The sequence below is a fragment of the Epinephelus fuscoguttatus genome, linkage group LG7 (genome assembly GCF_011397635.1).
Source record: "Epinephelus fuscoguttatus linkage group LG7, E.fuscoguttatus.final_Chr_v1".
Classification (NCBI taxonomy): Eukaryota; Metazoa; Chordata; class Actinopteri; order Perciformes; family Serranidae; genus Epinephelus; species Epinephelus fuscoguttatus.
Genome location: NC_064758.1, coordinates 15,754,434 through 15,768,593, shown reverse-complemented (window position 1 = coordinate 15,768,593; position 14,160 = coordinate 15,754,434). Strand labels below are relative to the sequence as shown.

Below are 14,160 nucleotides of genomic sequence, written 5' to 3'. Positions count from 1 at the left end.
CTCATTAAAGTATCTTTCTATAAATATGGGATCCCTGCCAGAGGATTCATAAATGTCACAGAAGTAGGAAAATGTGACTGGTATGAAAAGTTTGGTGGAAAAAAATAAGTCTCTTTTAAGAATTTTTAATAAAACAACAACTACCCCAGCATGGACTGGATTCAGGAAAGAGCCAGTATGTTAATCAACTGAGCCAAGGGAGATTTTCTAACCTTACACCACTACTCATCATATTAATGGCAACACTGGCTATGTGTTGTGCTGCTCGCATTATTCTGTGCTCACATTGTTCGGTTTAAAGACAAGTGGTTTCGTCTCCTTGACTTGGACGCTCCCAAAAGAAACTCTAACCTGCAGTCTTTTCAGGTCGTGACACCGACTGCACATGAGGTTGGTGTGGACTGTACATGTGTTTCAACTGGTCTCCAGTGTGTGTACAGTTAATTTACCTGACATGAAATTACTGTGCTGTAAACACTGCTGGGCCTAGCACATCAAGCACCCTAGAGGTGGTACCTCTACTACAGAATGACAGAATGAATGAATGGCCTATGTCGCCCATGGGAAGATCCACCGCTAGCCATTAACATCTGGATTATGCTAAATGTATGTCCTTTTTAAGTTGGTCACAATGAATTCTTACAGCTGGGTTTGATGTGTTTAACAATATGGAGTAGTTTCCTCTCTTCATACAGACCCATGTGATCTCTCGAAACACACAGTGAAACCTGGCAGTGATACATGACTGCTTTACGTGGACCAAGAGCATAATGGCACCATAATCAGTTTTGTCTATGAGACCTGCATTACTCTCATTATTGTCACAATGAAATCACATTACTTGCGTGCATGTAAGCATGGTCAGTATCAAGAAAGACCTGCTACACTGGTAGGTAACAAATTCCAGAGTTGTAACGGCTATTCTAACTGCTCTAACTCTATGTTTGCCATTCTCGAGTTACTGCTCATAAATCATTCACAGAGTATCATTCAGCCCCGCGTACTCTATCGACATCTTGCATTGGTTCTCTGATGAGACTTTAAACTGATGATGGTCACAGTTCCACAACAGAGACAATGTATCAGGGTAAATTTGAATAGTTTTGCTGTTGCATTAACACCAGAAGCTATATTGTGATGTAATAACGTGTAAGAATGTAGCCTATATACTATTGAGGAAAACAGCACATGGGGAGGAGAAGCATGAATATGGTTATTATTAGAAATAGGGAATAGATGGCAGCAGTGGAGGAGGTCCAACTCTGCTTTCTGCTTTAATAATGAATTGACTTATCTGTTAATAGCTGGAGATGACATAATGTCCCTGCCACTTGTGGAAAATACTGCAGGAAACACATTTTTACCCATTAACTTAATGGTTCTTACTCAATCTGTATATAGTACATCTACTGAGAAACATGTTGTATAAGGGAGTGTAGTTACGTAACATTTTAGGACAGTATAATTAGATATATACATAATGACGTATTTCCCATATCATCAATAATAAAAAAGTGATGACGCATTTGCTTCATATACTGGACATGTTGGGCTTTAAGTGGAATATCTCAACAGCAATTAAAAGGAATGCCATGAAATCTGATATAAACATTCATGATCCACAGAGAAGGCATGCTAATGACTTTGGATATACTCTGACTTTTACTGTGAGGTTGACATTTGTGGCATTTCATCAAAGGTCTTATTGGCATTCATGTACACCTCAGGAGGATTTGTAATCTTTCATCTGGTGCCACTAAACTTCAATTCATCCAATGCTTTTACTACATTTGTGACTAAATACCTTCAAAACTTAGACATTCACATAATGAAACCTCAATAAAATGTGTCTTTATTGCCAGTTGGCATATGTTTGCATGCTAACACACTAAATTAAGATGGTGAACATAGTCAAGACTTAACTTGCTAAATATCAGCATTTTAGCATTGTTATTGTGAGCATGTTTTCATGTTGATGTTAGCATTTAGCTCAAAGCCCCACCTGAGTACAGTTCCGCAGAGCTGCCAACATGGCTGTAGTGTCTTGTTATAGAACGAATGTGACTTATATGATTATATGGTCTTGTATTTCAAAGGCTGTCGAGCTTTAGAAGGATAATTAATAGAAGGGTTCAGTACAGCACTGTGTTACTGCCTCTCTGAATCACGCTTATACGCTCATTTATTTACATCTATTAGGATAAATTGTGCTGGATGGGAGAGCACATTTCTGATGATTCAGCCTGACATATTTTGTAAGCAGTGTTATTTTAAGATTCTGACTATAGATCTGTAGCTTTTAATAATACTATTTGTTTGTTATAACAACAATGGCTCCCAGTAGTGCTGAAGGCATGAACTTGTAGCTACCTGCATCCTTTCAGGTTTTCTTAGAGTGCACTGAGCTGTGTTTTAGTGGCTTAACTGCCTCAGAAAATGTGTTGACTGAGGAATCCTGGGCTTTCTTCTCTTTCTGGCTGATATCAGAGAACGAGAAAGAGAGAGAGAGGTAATCTGAGACTTACTGTGTTACCATGTGCACATGGAATCCCATGAGGAGGTGAATTAATCATGATGGGAACAGCTGCGTAGCCTACATGACTGTATATGGAAATACAGCATGCAGACATGTTATAATAGATTGACTGGATATCTGATGGAGAATATTATCTAATTATCTTTATCAAATTAAGATAATGGTACTAATGATATTTACTAAATGTTTCATTCAATAGATTTTTATTTTGTGGACCTATTATTATTATCATTAATTTATTTTTGCCTATTTAAGGCCATACAATAAAATTTGGTAGCACCCAACTTTCGGTTTGGAGACCTCAGAATTGCATCTCTGCTTTTCGCAGATGATGTGATTCTGTTGTCTCCATTACACCGTGACCTCCAGCATGCACTGGGGTGTTTTGCAGCTGACTGTAAGCAGTTGGGATGAGAGTCAGCACCTCCAAGTCTGAGGCCACGGTTCTCTGTCGGAAACCGGTGGATTGCCTTCTCTGGGTTGGGAGAAAGTTACTGCCTCAAGCGAGGGAGTTCAAGTATCTTGGGGTCTTCTTCACTAGTGAGGGTAGAATGGAGCGTGAGATGGATCGGCAGGTCGGTGCGGCTTCTGCAGTGATGTGGGTGCTGTGCCGGTCTGTCGTGGTGAGGAGGGAGCTGAGCTGGAAAGCAAAGCTTTTGATTTACTGGTCCATCTACATCCCAATCCTCACCTATTGTCATGAACTCTGGGTAGTGACTGAAAGAATGAGATCGCAGATACAAGCGGTGGAAATGGGTTTCCTCCGTGGGGTGGCTGGGCTCAGCCTTAGAGATAGGGTAAGGAGCTCGGACATCCAGAGGGAGCTTGGAGTAGAGCTGCTGCTCCTTCGCGTTGAAAGGGGTCGGCTGAGGTGGTTCGGACATCTCACTAGGATGCCTCCTGGGCACCTCCCACTGGTAGGAGGTCCCATGGCAGACCCAGAACATGCTGGAGGGGTGCTTTGCTCGGCCTGCTGCCCCCACGACCCGGCCCTGGATAAGCAGATAAAAATGGATGGATTTTCCAGGTGCTACAGATGTCAAGTGAGATGTTTTTTAGATATTTTTTTCTGAGTGTCAGATCTGAACAATAAAATACAGGATTATTAAAAAATGTTGTAACTTCCGACAAATTTAATGTCCATCTAATAATTACATACTCCAAATATAATTTCAAGCATGTATGTGTTGTGTGTTGATCTGGTTGGCAAGATTCTGCATGCAAGTGCCCTTACAGAGATCAATGAAGCTGTGTTGAACTGAATTCAATACTGTGTGAGAATGAATAGCCATAAGACTTTTTAGAAAAGCACCTCTAGGGGCTGGACTTGCAAATTCAGGCTACAAATGCTGCGCCATGATATGTAAAAAAACAAAAACAAACAAAAAAAAAAACGTTCAAGTGTGTATTCATAAGATAAGCATACAGTAATTGCTGACAGTGTGCAGACAGAAGCAAGATGGTGAAGAAGGGTCTATCAGTCAGTGGATTGTGTCATTTTGCGGGAGTGGTCTCTGGCTGACAAACGTAATGCTTTTCAAACACTGTCCTGCACATGAATATCTTTATTATATTTCAAATTAAAGTGACCATATCCCATTTTGTCACATAGCACTGGATATAAACCAATACACAGTGATCCATGGTGGATCCTGCTCTTTCTCCATCTCTCAGAGCATCCAATTATTTATTTCGCCTGCTCCCGCTGTCCTTCTTATATCCTGCAATGGTGGCGACAGAGAGCTGCAGTAAGAGATCCAGTCTCTCTCTCTCTCTCTCCTCCAGGGCTACATCCCGTTATCTGGGCGGAGAGACAGGGAGAGAGGGACCTGACCATATCCACCACACTGCCTCTCTGTTCTCACCACAACTCCTCTGTGCAGGAACCGGCTAGTTAATGTCATCCAGACAGACATCCTGAGGAGAGGAGAGGATCTAAGAGAACAAAGCGGGATATTTTACAGTTTTACTACACACACAGTGGAAAACGGGATTATATGTTGCGTTTCTGCAGTTTTTGGGCTCCGCTTCCTGCTTCCTCGCCTTGTTGCGCTACATGAGCTCTCATTGTGACTGGAGCGAGGATCCCCTCCTTTTGTGTGGCTCTGCAGTTGTTTATTCACACTCCAACTTCTGCCTCCTGTTTCCCCTAAGTGGAGGTTTCGTTTCAGTTTTTCCTTGTTTCGGCCTAAACGGAATGAATGACAAAAACAAAGGAGGTTGATGTCCATAACTCTCCGACTCACCTCGCCTTCGCCTCGCCCAAGGAACGGAGACTCCATCTCCGGCAGAAGATGGAAAGCGGAGGCGGGACGGAGGTCTCGGACAGCGGGCAGACGCAGCACGCGGTGCCCGCGCAGCAGCAGCAGAACCCCCGGCCTGAAGCTGCGGAGCTCCAGGCCATGGTGTCCGCTCAGCCTCCGGGCGAGAAGAAGAAGATAAACCGGGCTCCGTCCCCGGCCAGACCGAAGGATGTACCCGGGTGGTCGCTTACTAAGATTCGCGGAGGGATTGGGACCCCGACCCTGAGCGTCAAGCCGGGAGCTATCCACCTGGGTAGCCGCATTTCCAGGCGCAGCCCCGTGGGGAGTCTCGCTGGAAAGGACGGTAAGGTGGACAAGAGCGGTGGAGGCAAACCGGCGGGTAAATCCTTTTCCTCCGCCGCCTTGTCTAAAACGGCCAAGACGGCCAAGAGCACCGGAGGGCGGAGGAAGGTGTCGGACGCCAGCATAGGCTCCGACGATTTATCTAAGGACTCCGGCTGCACCACCGGGAAGCTCTCCCCAACCGACAGCAGCTCCGAGCTATCGGACTGCGCCTCTGAGGAAAACAAGCTCTCCGCGGACGCTGTTAGCAGCGACGCCGAGTCGAGGAGCAGCCGGGGCGGGGGGCTGGACGGAGACAAGCCGCTCAGGGATGGCGTGTTGGCGGACAGAGCTAGCCAACAAGCCGCCGCCAAGACCACCTGCTCCTCCGCGGATAGGGACGACAAGGACCGGCTCTCCCTGGGCGTGGAGACCGGGGAGGGGAGCATATCCCCCGGCGACGAGCGCTCGGTCACCTCTTTTGACAGCAGGGTGCCTGCCAGCACATCCCTGGCTTTCTCAGACCTCACAGAGGAGTTCATGGACGGCATGCATGAGGAGTTTGTCCGGGAAATAGAAGAGCTGAGATCTGAGAATGATTACCTCAAAGTAAGTCCAATATAATAAATGTGTGCATTTAAATTTCCTGCAAGTTGCAGTTCCCAAGTTTTAATAATTTTGCCCCAAGGCCTGATTCTGCAACAAGAATCCTGTGGGAAAGGTTTTCAATGAGACAGCATAAACAAAACACAGGTCCATATTATGCTACACATTTTCCAAACTTATTCACCATTAATTGTCAGTTGACCACGATACAAAAGCAGATCCCCAGGCAGAGATTCACTGTTTTATTTCAAAGTCTGTCGGGTTTATTTACCAGTTCACTCTGACTTGTTTCCCAGTGTGGAGAGAGATGCCTTTGGATGCCATCCAAGGCTACTCACTACAAGGATGATGATGTTATGAATAGAGTCTGCACCCTCACCAGCACATGAAAACATGCAACCTTGTAGCCTCAGAATGTTTCACATGTAACATCTGCACATGCAATCTGGAGGAAGTGAGAAATACTGCAAAGAGCAAAATATAGTGGATGTAGTATTTTGGGCAGATGGTGGCATTTCAACATAATTTGCCAGTCAGTGTTGTCAGTTGCGTTTCCCTCAGCTCATGATGGAGGTGAGGATGTAGTTTTACTCAACAGCCTGAGGGGCTGTCAGTCTCTGAAACCAGCAATGAAATCTGCCTCACTCTGCCTTGCATCTAATTTGCGGAGGCATTACAGATTAGCATAATGGGGAGTCAGTATCTTGTGAATGTCAGAATGCTGTTTCTGAGTCTTTTCCATCCTGACAAGAGCCACTACTTAGGGAAACATGGATTCTGAGCTCCATATTCTTTTATATTTGTGTTTTGACAGCCCCTTTCCTACATGAAATGTACAAAAAAAATCTATTTTTCAGTCCCCATATTCTATTTTTCGGGATGCAGCGCTCAAAACAACAACCAGTCCATCACTGCATCATCACAAGGACTCACAGTGGGGTCACATGTCATCAGATCGTGATACTAAAGACATCTCTCAGCTCCCACATGCAGTGTAAATGTAATTTATGTGCATCCACCGGTCAAGCAAATCCATCCCGCCTTGAGAGTGATTGATAACAGGGAGGATCAATTATATTAGCATGTCCCTAAGCACTAACTGGCAGTTACCAGACAAGCCAATAATTGTCAGAGATTGATTGTGCAGGGTGATTGATCAACAGCACAGACTAAACACGGGGAACACCTCGCCTTTTCTCAGGGTTCTCAAGTTTTTCTATTGATCACAGCGGTGACACTGACACATTTACTTTTTTTGTGGCACTCACAATTCCACAACTCTAACAATACAATGAATAATCTTGATTATCATGATATAATCTACTTTATTATAACTTGTAGTTATGCTCACTAGCAGAATACTATGTTTATTGCTTTATGTAGTCCCAATTAGCGTTGAATAGTTAATAAAACCATTTGTCAATCAAAGAAATTCAAACATTTGCTGTTTCCAGCTTCTCAGTCATGAAGATTTGTTGCCGTTCTTTCTTTTGCATCAGTGCAAATCGAATAGTTTAGGTTTTGGAGTGTTGGTGGGGAAATGTTGAGCAATTTAAATATGTTTTTCACAATTTTCTGATGTGTTCTACTTGTTGCCTTAACTCTGATTACATGTGCTGTCTGTCTAAAATCATGATTTATTGAAGTCTCCTTAGACGTTAAAAGCATTCAAAGGCCTGCTTTCTCTCTCTTATACAGTATACATATAGTGTATATATTATATATTCAATGGATTATATATTCAATGGATGATTCTCACAGGTGCACATTTGCAGTTGTGTGTATGTGTGCGTGTTTCTGTGAGTGTCTGTGGCAGTCCATCGCTGCTGCCTGAATTTATAGGACAGTATGCAACAGAGCTACCTTATTGGACCACCCCAAAGCCTTTGGGAGGCCCAGCAGTAAAGTGAGTGTGGTTGTGTCTGTTGTTGCAGCTGTGACGAACACCTGGTTAGTAATCAGAAGATGAAAACAACATGCTGCCGTGAGGTGTCACGCGTCCCCTCAGTCTCACTCTGTGCCTGATTTATTTGTAGATTCAGCTTCTAATCCACACTCTCCAGCTCATTCTCTCTATTCCTACAAGAATGTTCATCCATTTTTCTCTGTCAGCGCTTAATGTCTGTCTATCCTCATCTTCACTTTGTGCATATCAGTATGCTGAGTGTTTGTTGGTGCAGTTACTGTTTCCCATTTGGTCTGTAATTAACAGATCAAGACAACTACAGCAGCTGTTGGAATCTCTGTAATTATGAGTTAATATTTCAGTGTGTACGTTGTTTATGTGTTGAAGCTATGAGCGAACATGTGGTTAACAATCAGATCCTCCAGCTTCCATACCTGCAGGCTCTAACCACCTCCTCACATACTTCCTACTTTCATACAGACAGAACATACTTATTGTTATGTCACATGCAAACAGCAGTTTGATTGATTTATTGTCATTCCTCCATACGCATTGTAGCATCTCTCACTCAGCAGGAACCACAACAATTAATTCAATCGTCAGTTCCACACGCTGCGATTAGACATAGTTAACACCATGTAGGTGTTAAGTGTTGGCCTCATGTTACAGCAGAAGCTGATGGAGTCACAAAGATGCTCCTTACTGAGCTTAATTTTTAAGGAATGTCTTTCCTGTGACTACAATTATGGGTAGTAGTTGAGTGTCTGTGCAGGCTGAGCTTGTATAGATGACTGTTTTAGCCTGCTGCCTCTCAATATTCACAACATTTTTACATTGCAAAGAATTGCCTTGGTAGTACAGTTAACAGTTCAACAGTCCAATATGCTCTTATCAATTTGGACATGTCACTTATGCTGCATTCACATGGAATCAGGCAGACGGCAGACTGCAAACTGGATATCATTGTAATGCATGAGAGTAGGTAGGGTAATATTACGTTGGCACAGAATACTGACGTGAGGAAACAGTAGATGCCACTGCCGTCCAAAGTAAAAAAATAATAATAATAATAATAATTTTTTGGCATTCTCCACAACAGAATTTACAACCAGATGTTAAATAGCTCCCTACTGAACATTACTAGAATAATATAAAATAACAGACACAAAATCATTTTATTTAATGTATTTCATTACATTCTTTGTAAACAATTTGTCATCACCATAGCAACATATCATCATGGATGTTATGTTTTGCTGTCCTGCCATTCCGTCGAACTATTTGTTTGTTTTTCCCGTGCCATCCCGAAGGTATTGTCCATCTGCCGTCTACCGTCTGCCGGATTTCTCGTGAACGCAGCATTATGTGACATTAAATGCTTGTAATGCTGGCTTCAGTTTATTTTCCTCTATTTCATTGAGGCAGTTTTAAGTCTTATAAATAGTTCCTGTTTTAAGTATACACATTTGATATGAGCCTAAATACTTAAACTGAATTAAAGGCTGTTTTGTAACAAGACAAGGTTTTTAAAGATGCGTTACATGTGACAGACAGACACATGATGGCAGCTTTTATGTTTCATGTGTCATGCTTCTTTATTAACGCAGTATCCATCCAGATCCCCTGTGTGTGTGTGTGTGTGTGTGTATGTTTATTAGGATATATATTGTATTTGCTTTCATGCCAAAAGTTAGCTCAGAAGATCGATACCACTCTCATGTTCGTGTGGTAAATATACAGAGCTACAGCCAGCAGCTGGCTAGCTTAGCTTAGCACACATTTGGAAACATGGTAACAGCTAGCCTGGCTCTGTACAAAGGTATCAAAACATCACCACCAACATATTTTACCTCGTCCTGCAGCACACAGTGAGGTCTGTTATCACAGCAGATGTGCGTGAGCTCTGATGTCTAGTCTGGCTCACTGAAATCTGACATCTGATTGGCTGATTCCATCTCCTGACTGGCTGGTTGCTCTCATGACAGAACCCATCTTCCCTGTTCTTCTTTAGTTAGCTGTGTAAAGCAGGTCAGTGGACCACCTCTCTCCCGCTCAGTCTCTCGCCACATTAACTTGTGATTCCCTCGTTTCGTGTCCTTACATTCTCACCCTCTGCTGTCGTGTTTTATCTCCCTCCCCGTCTACATTTCTTTCATGCTCTGTTTTTCCCATCCCTGTCTTTTTCTTATCTCGTCCCCTTTCCTTTTCTCTGTCCTTTGCTTCCATTTTCTCCTCTGTCCTTTTCTTGCTTCCTCTTTCCTTCTCTTCTGCTATTTTTGTGTCTTTGTTTTTGTCTTTTCCTCTTTTTCCCTTCTTTCTTTCTTCTCTCCTCCTCTTTCCTTTTCATTCTCCTCTTTCATCTCTCTTTCTTTTTCCTTTTCTTCTTTCTTCTAACCTCTTTTTCCTTTCTTATGTTTTTTCCCTGTTTCTTTTCTTTATTTCTCTCCTCCCATACTTTTCCTTTTATTTCTTTTATACCATCTCTGTCTCCACACACACACACACACACACACACACACACACACACACACACACACAGTCTCCTGCATGCTAAACCACACGTTATGCCACCTTAACATGTTTGCTATCTACACTGAAATTGTTTATGCTGTAGGTAGTAGCAGCCCCCACACACACACACACACACATCCTGAGAGTTACGCATTGTCGCTACAGTTGGAGCTGTGCAGAGGCTGACCCACATTCTCTACTGTACACTTTGACAGCACTACTACTACTACTACAACCACTTGTACTCCCTTAGTTATTTTGCTTACACATCACACTCGCGCAGTTTTTTGCACACACACACACTGGAGACACGCCGTTGCGTAACACCCCGCCTGTCGTCCCACAATGCCCAGCGACCCAGACATCTTCTGATGGGGTGTGGTTCATTTCGGTGCAGACACGCACGCTAATACAAGAGCTGCACCTTTAAATGCGATTCAGAGGGATGATGCAATTCATGCTGTCAGGCTGAAATGAATAATTCATCTGTAATATGTTCCTAAGAAAGATAGATAACAACACTGGTGTGCGTTACTCATGTGTAGTGACGTAATTTCAGTGGTATTCGATACTTTTTAAAAACTTTTGCGTAGATATTTTTATTGCATGTTTTTAGAGTGTAGGAATTTCCTTTTCTTTGCTCTCATCTTCCCTCTCAGGGACTGTTAAGAGTCTCCTCTGAGGTAATCTGATAACCTGACCCTGACCTTTGACCTCCTGGAAGGGAGACAAGAGAGAGGAGAATCAATACAGTATCATATTATATTAATTAGCGCACTGTTCTGCTACTTACATGTCCATGTAGATCTACGTTTCTGATGACCCCTTTTATCTGAGAACATTACTCAGCAGTTCATTTTAACACTAATTGTTGTAATGGCTGTGCTGGTAATGAGGATGATGGAGATGAAGATGTGGTAATACAGCGAGCAGTGATTGATCGGGCGGATTGTGAACAAGGTTAATGGATGATGATTTTTTGATGGTGATGATTGTCTAAGCATTTATGACAAAGATGCTAAAAGCTCTTATGGCTCCTATTAAACTTTAAAGGATTCCCTTTATGGCCTGCATATGTGCACATAATGCTGTCAGCAGTGGGAGTTACAGTCAGTTGGAAATCTCTACAATACATAACAACTCTTTCCCCACAGGCTGATATCGAAGGAGTGATGTTAATGTGACAGATGCACTTATTCACTCTCTCTTCTTCACTGTTTGCAGGATGAGATGGAGGAGTTGAGGTCTGAGATGCTGGAGATGAGGGACATGTACATGGAGGATGACGTCTACCAGCTGCAGGATCTACGGCAACAGCTGGAGCAGGTACAACTGTGGGCGGACAGACAGACTAAATGGACGCACACTCATTGAATTCGTGCTGTCATTTTATCCTAATGTGGAACTTTAAATGTATGAAACAGGCAGACACTGCGAAATGTTTTGAAACGGGCAAGTAAGATAGTGGCCAATCAATCATCTGAATGTCCTCTTTGAGCAAGAGTTGTTACACGAGGCCAGGTGCATGCTCTCATTTGTATTTTAATAGCTGCTGCAAGGCGAAATTTCCTTGAAGGTACAATAAGCAGAGTGACAAAGAAGACTAACACAGATGACACCTAACATCAACCACTCACACTGCTTCCATTTTTTTAGGCAAACAAGACCTGCCGTATCCTGCAGTACCGGTTGAGGAAAGCAGAGCGACGCTCTCTCCGTGTGGCCCAAACAGGGCAGGTGGATGGGGAACTGATACGAACGCTGGAGCAAGACGTCAAAGTAAGTCTTGGTGTTTTTGAAAGTAAGGGTGACTGAAATGGCTAAATGGAGCTCTGTATGAAACAAGCAGAGGTTCTGAAATTGTGTCACATCTTGAAATTAGCAATAGATACAGTACACTATATGAGGAGTGTGGCTGTCTAACTTTAATTTCAGCTTTTAGTAACAATCCTTCAGAAATCAAAACTTAGTTTGTATGGAAATGTTTAATTAAAGATGCATCCTCCTAATCTTTATGAGGCCACTCTCAACCAGACATCTTTATTCTTCAGTCTAATATTATGCAGATAAAGATCCACTTGTATAAAAACTTTCTTTTTCATTTAATAGATAATATCTTGCTAATTTTACATCAAAGCTAAGGGTGGGGTGCCAAATTGATTCTTATATCTATTGTGATTATCTCTTGGAAGATTATGTCTCAAAGCAGAAATGTCAATAATCACACATTTAAAACACAATTCTTGACATTATGATCACCCGTAACAATTTATTTTATTTAATTTTTTTTAAATCTGAGCTGTATGTTTCTTAGTGTTGAACCAATTGGATGGTAAAACTAGGGTTCCCATGGGTCCTTCAAATCCTTGAAAGTTTGTGAATTTGAGGGGAAAAAATGAAATGAAGGCCTTGAAAGTCTTTGAAAATAGGCATAAATAGACATGGATCATTGAAAGTGCTTGAATTTATATGCTTTGTGCAAAAATAGCAATTAATGGTCTTTTAATTTTTTTGAAATGTAACAATAGTAAATGGTCTACGTTCTGCTGACTGCATGCGTCTCCAGCATTTGTGCTATTGTTCACCTCGAGAAAGTGCAACAGTCTCTTGCGTGCATGAGTGATTGAAGTGAAAGCTGCATTGGGTCCTTGAATTTGAGGGAATTGGATGTGAAATGTCCTTGAAAAGACCTTGGATTTGATGTTTAAGAAGGTGTGGGAACCCTGTTAAACCTAACAGACTTGAACCTGTGCTTCACTGCATTGTGATTATGTTTCTTACGGCTGAACCAATTGGATAGTGAAATGAAACAGATGTAAACATGTATGTCGTGTTTACATTCCAAGCTAGGCTAAATCTTGAGTTTTAGTGAAGATGGCTGAGTGTGACCAGGACAGGAGTGACACTATATTCAAGTAAATTCATCTGTTTATTGTGATAATGTATCAATACATATATGCTAAGTTTTAAAAGTATCAAGTAGTCACACAGAGTGAAAAAAATTGAATCGTGTGTAGAAATCAAAATTTTTGATGCATCAAGATACACCGATAATCATTATAATTGCAGTTGTTATCAACCTGAATCAAGGAGACATCTAGAGGTTCTCACTCCGAACCAAAGTTAGTGGAAATGATCTGAATAGGAACATCAGTGTAATGTATTAGTGGTGACATGACCAGACCTAAGTGAGAAACAGCAGAGAAAAAAAAACCTTATCACTTTTACCCAATATGGCTGATTGTTGTCACACACATGCTGTCTGTGTTTTGTTTTGGATGGTGTTTATGTATTTCAAGACAGTTCTCATGACCCTCTTCCTGCGCAATGTTGAAGTCACAAGAGTGTGGTGAGGTCAGGGTTCCTCTAATATGTTTCAGGAAATCCCCTGTTTAAAAAATATATGGCCTAAACATCCCACTGGCTTAGAAACACTGAATGCCACATTAGGACTCTCTACTGACCTCACATGTGTACGTTAACAGGCATACCTTGATTGGTCATTCCAAGAAACAGAAAAGACCAACATCACACACACATACATACATACATATAGACAACTTTCTTTTACAAGCGTTCATCGCAGTACACTTAAACACCAGTCATCCCAATCACGTCAGGAATCCCTGGTGAAGGCCAGTTTATACACAAACACTCTGGGTGCAGGGTAAAGCTTCAGTGTGTGTGTGTTTTTTGTCATGCTGACCCTGGACTATGGATACACTCTGTCAAATTCACAGCGTTCCGCCAACATTCTCCATGTGATAGAGGATACAATGAGGCCTTTATACCCTCTGAGAGAGAAAGAGAGTGTCTGAGAGTGAGACTGTGATGTCACTTTCCAAGGGCTTTCCGCCGGCTGCTGCTGTCTGTCTCTCTGCTGCTGTCTCACCATCTGGTTGTTTTGGAAGAGGGAGGGAAGGAAGGAAGGAGGGAGGGAAAAGGATGAGCGTACATCCTGTCTGTCTGAGGGGGAAAAAAAAGGGGGATTGGTCACTTTTTGAAAATTCAAATTA

At 42.2% G+C, this 14,160-nt stretch overlaps 1 protein-coding gene across 2 annotated transcripts in view; it reads left to right on the top strand.

Moving 5' to 3' along the window:
* The first annotated feature begins 4,190 nt into the window (after positions 1-4,190).
* soga1 (suppressor of glucose, autophagy associated 1) overlaps positions 4,191-14,160 on the top strand; it is a 142,782-nt gene continuing 132,812 nt past the window's right edge. Inside the window, exons 1-3 of one of the 2 annotated variants that reach the window (XM_049582001.1) lie at positions 4,191-5,730; positions 11,369-11,470; positions 11,801-11,923. In XM_049582001.1, coding sequence (XP_049437958.1) covers positions 4,738-5,730; positions 11,369-11,470; positions 11,801-11,923 — 1,218 coding nt within the window. In that variant the 5' untranslated portion in view covers positions 4,191-4,737. The remainder of the gene's footprint in view (positions 5,731-11,368; positions 11,471-11,800; positions 11,924-14,160) is intronic. The other variant, XM_049582000.1, reaches the window with a different exon arrangement.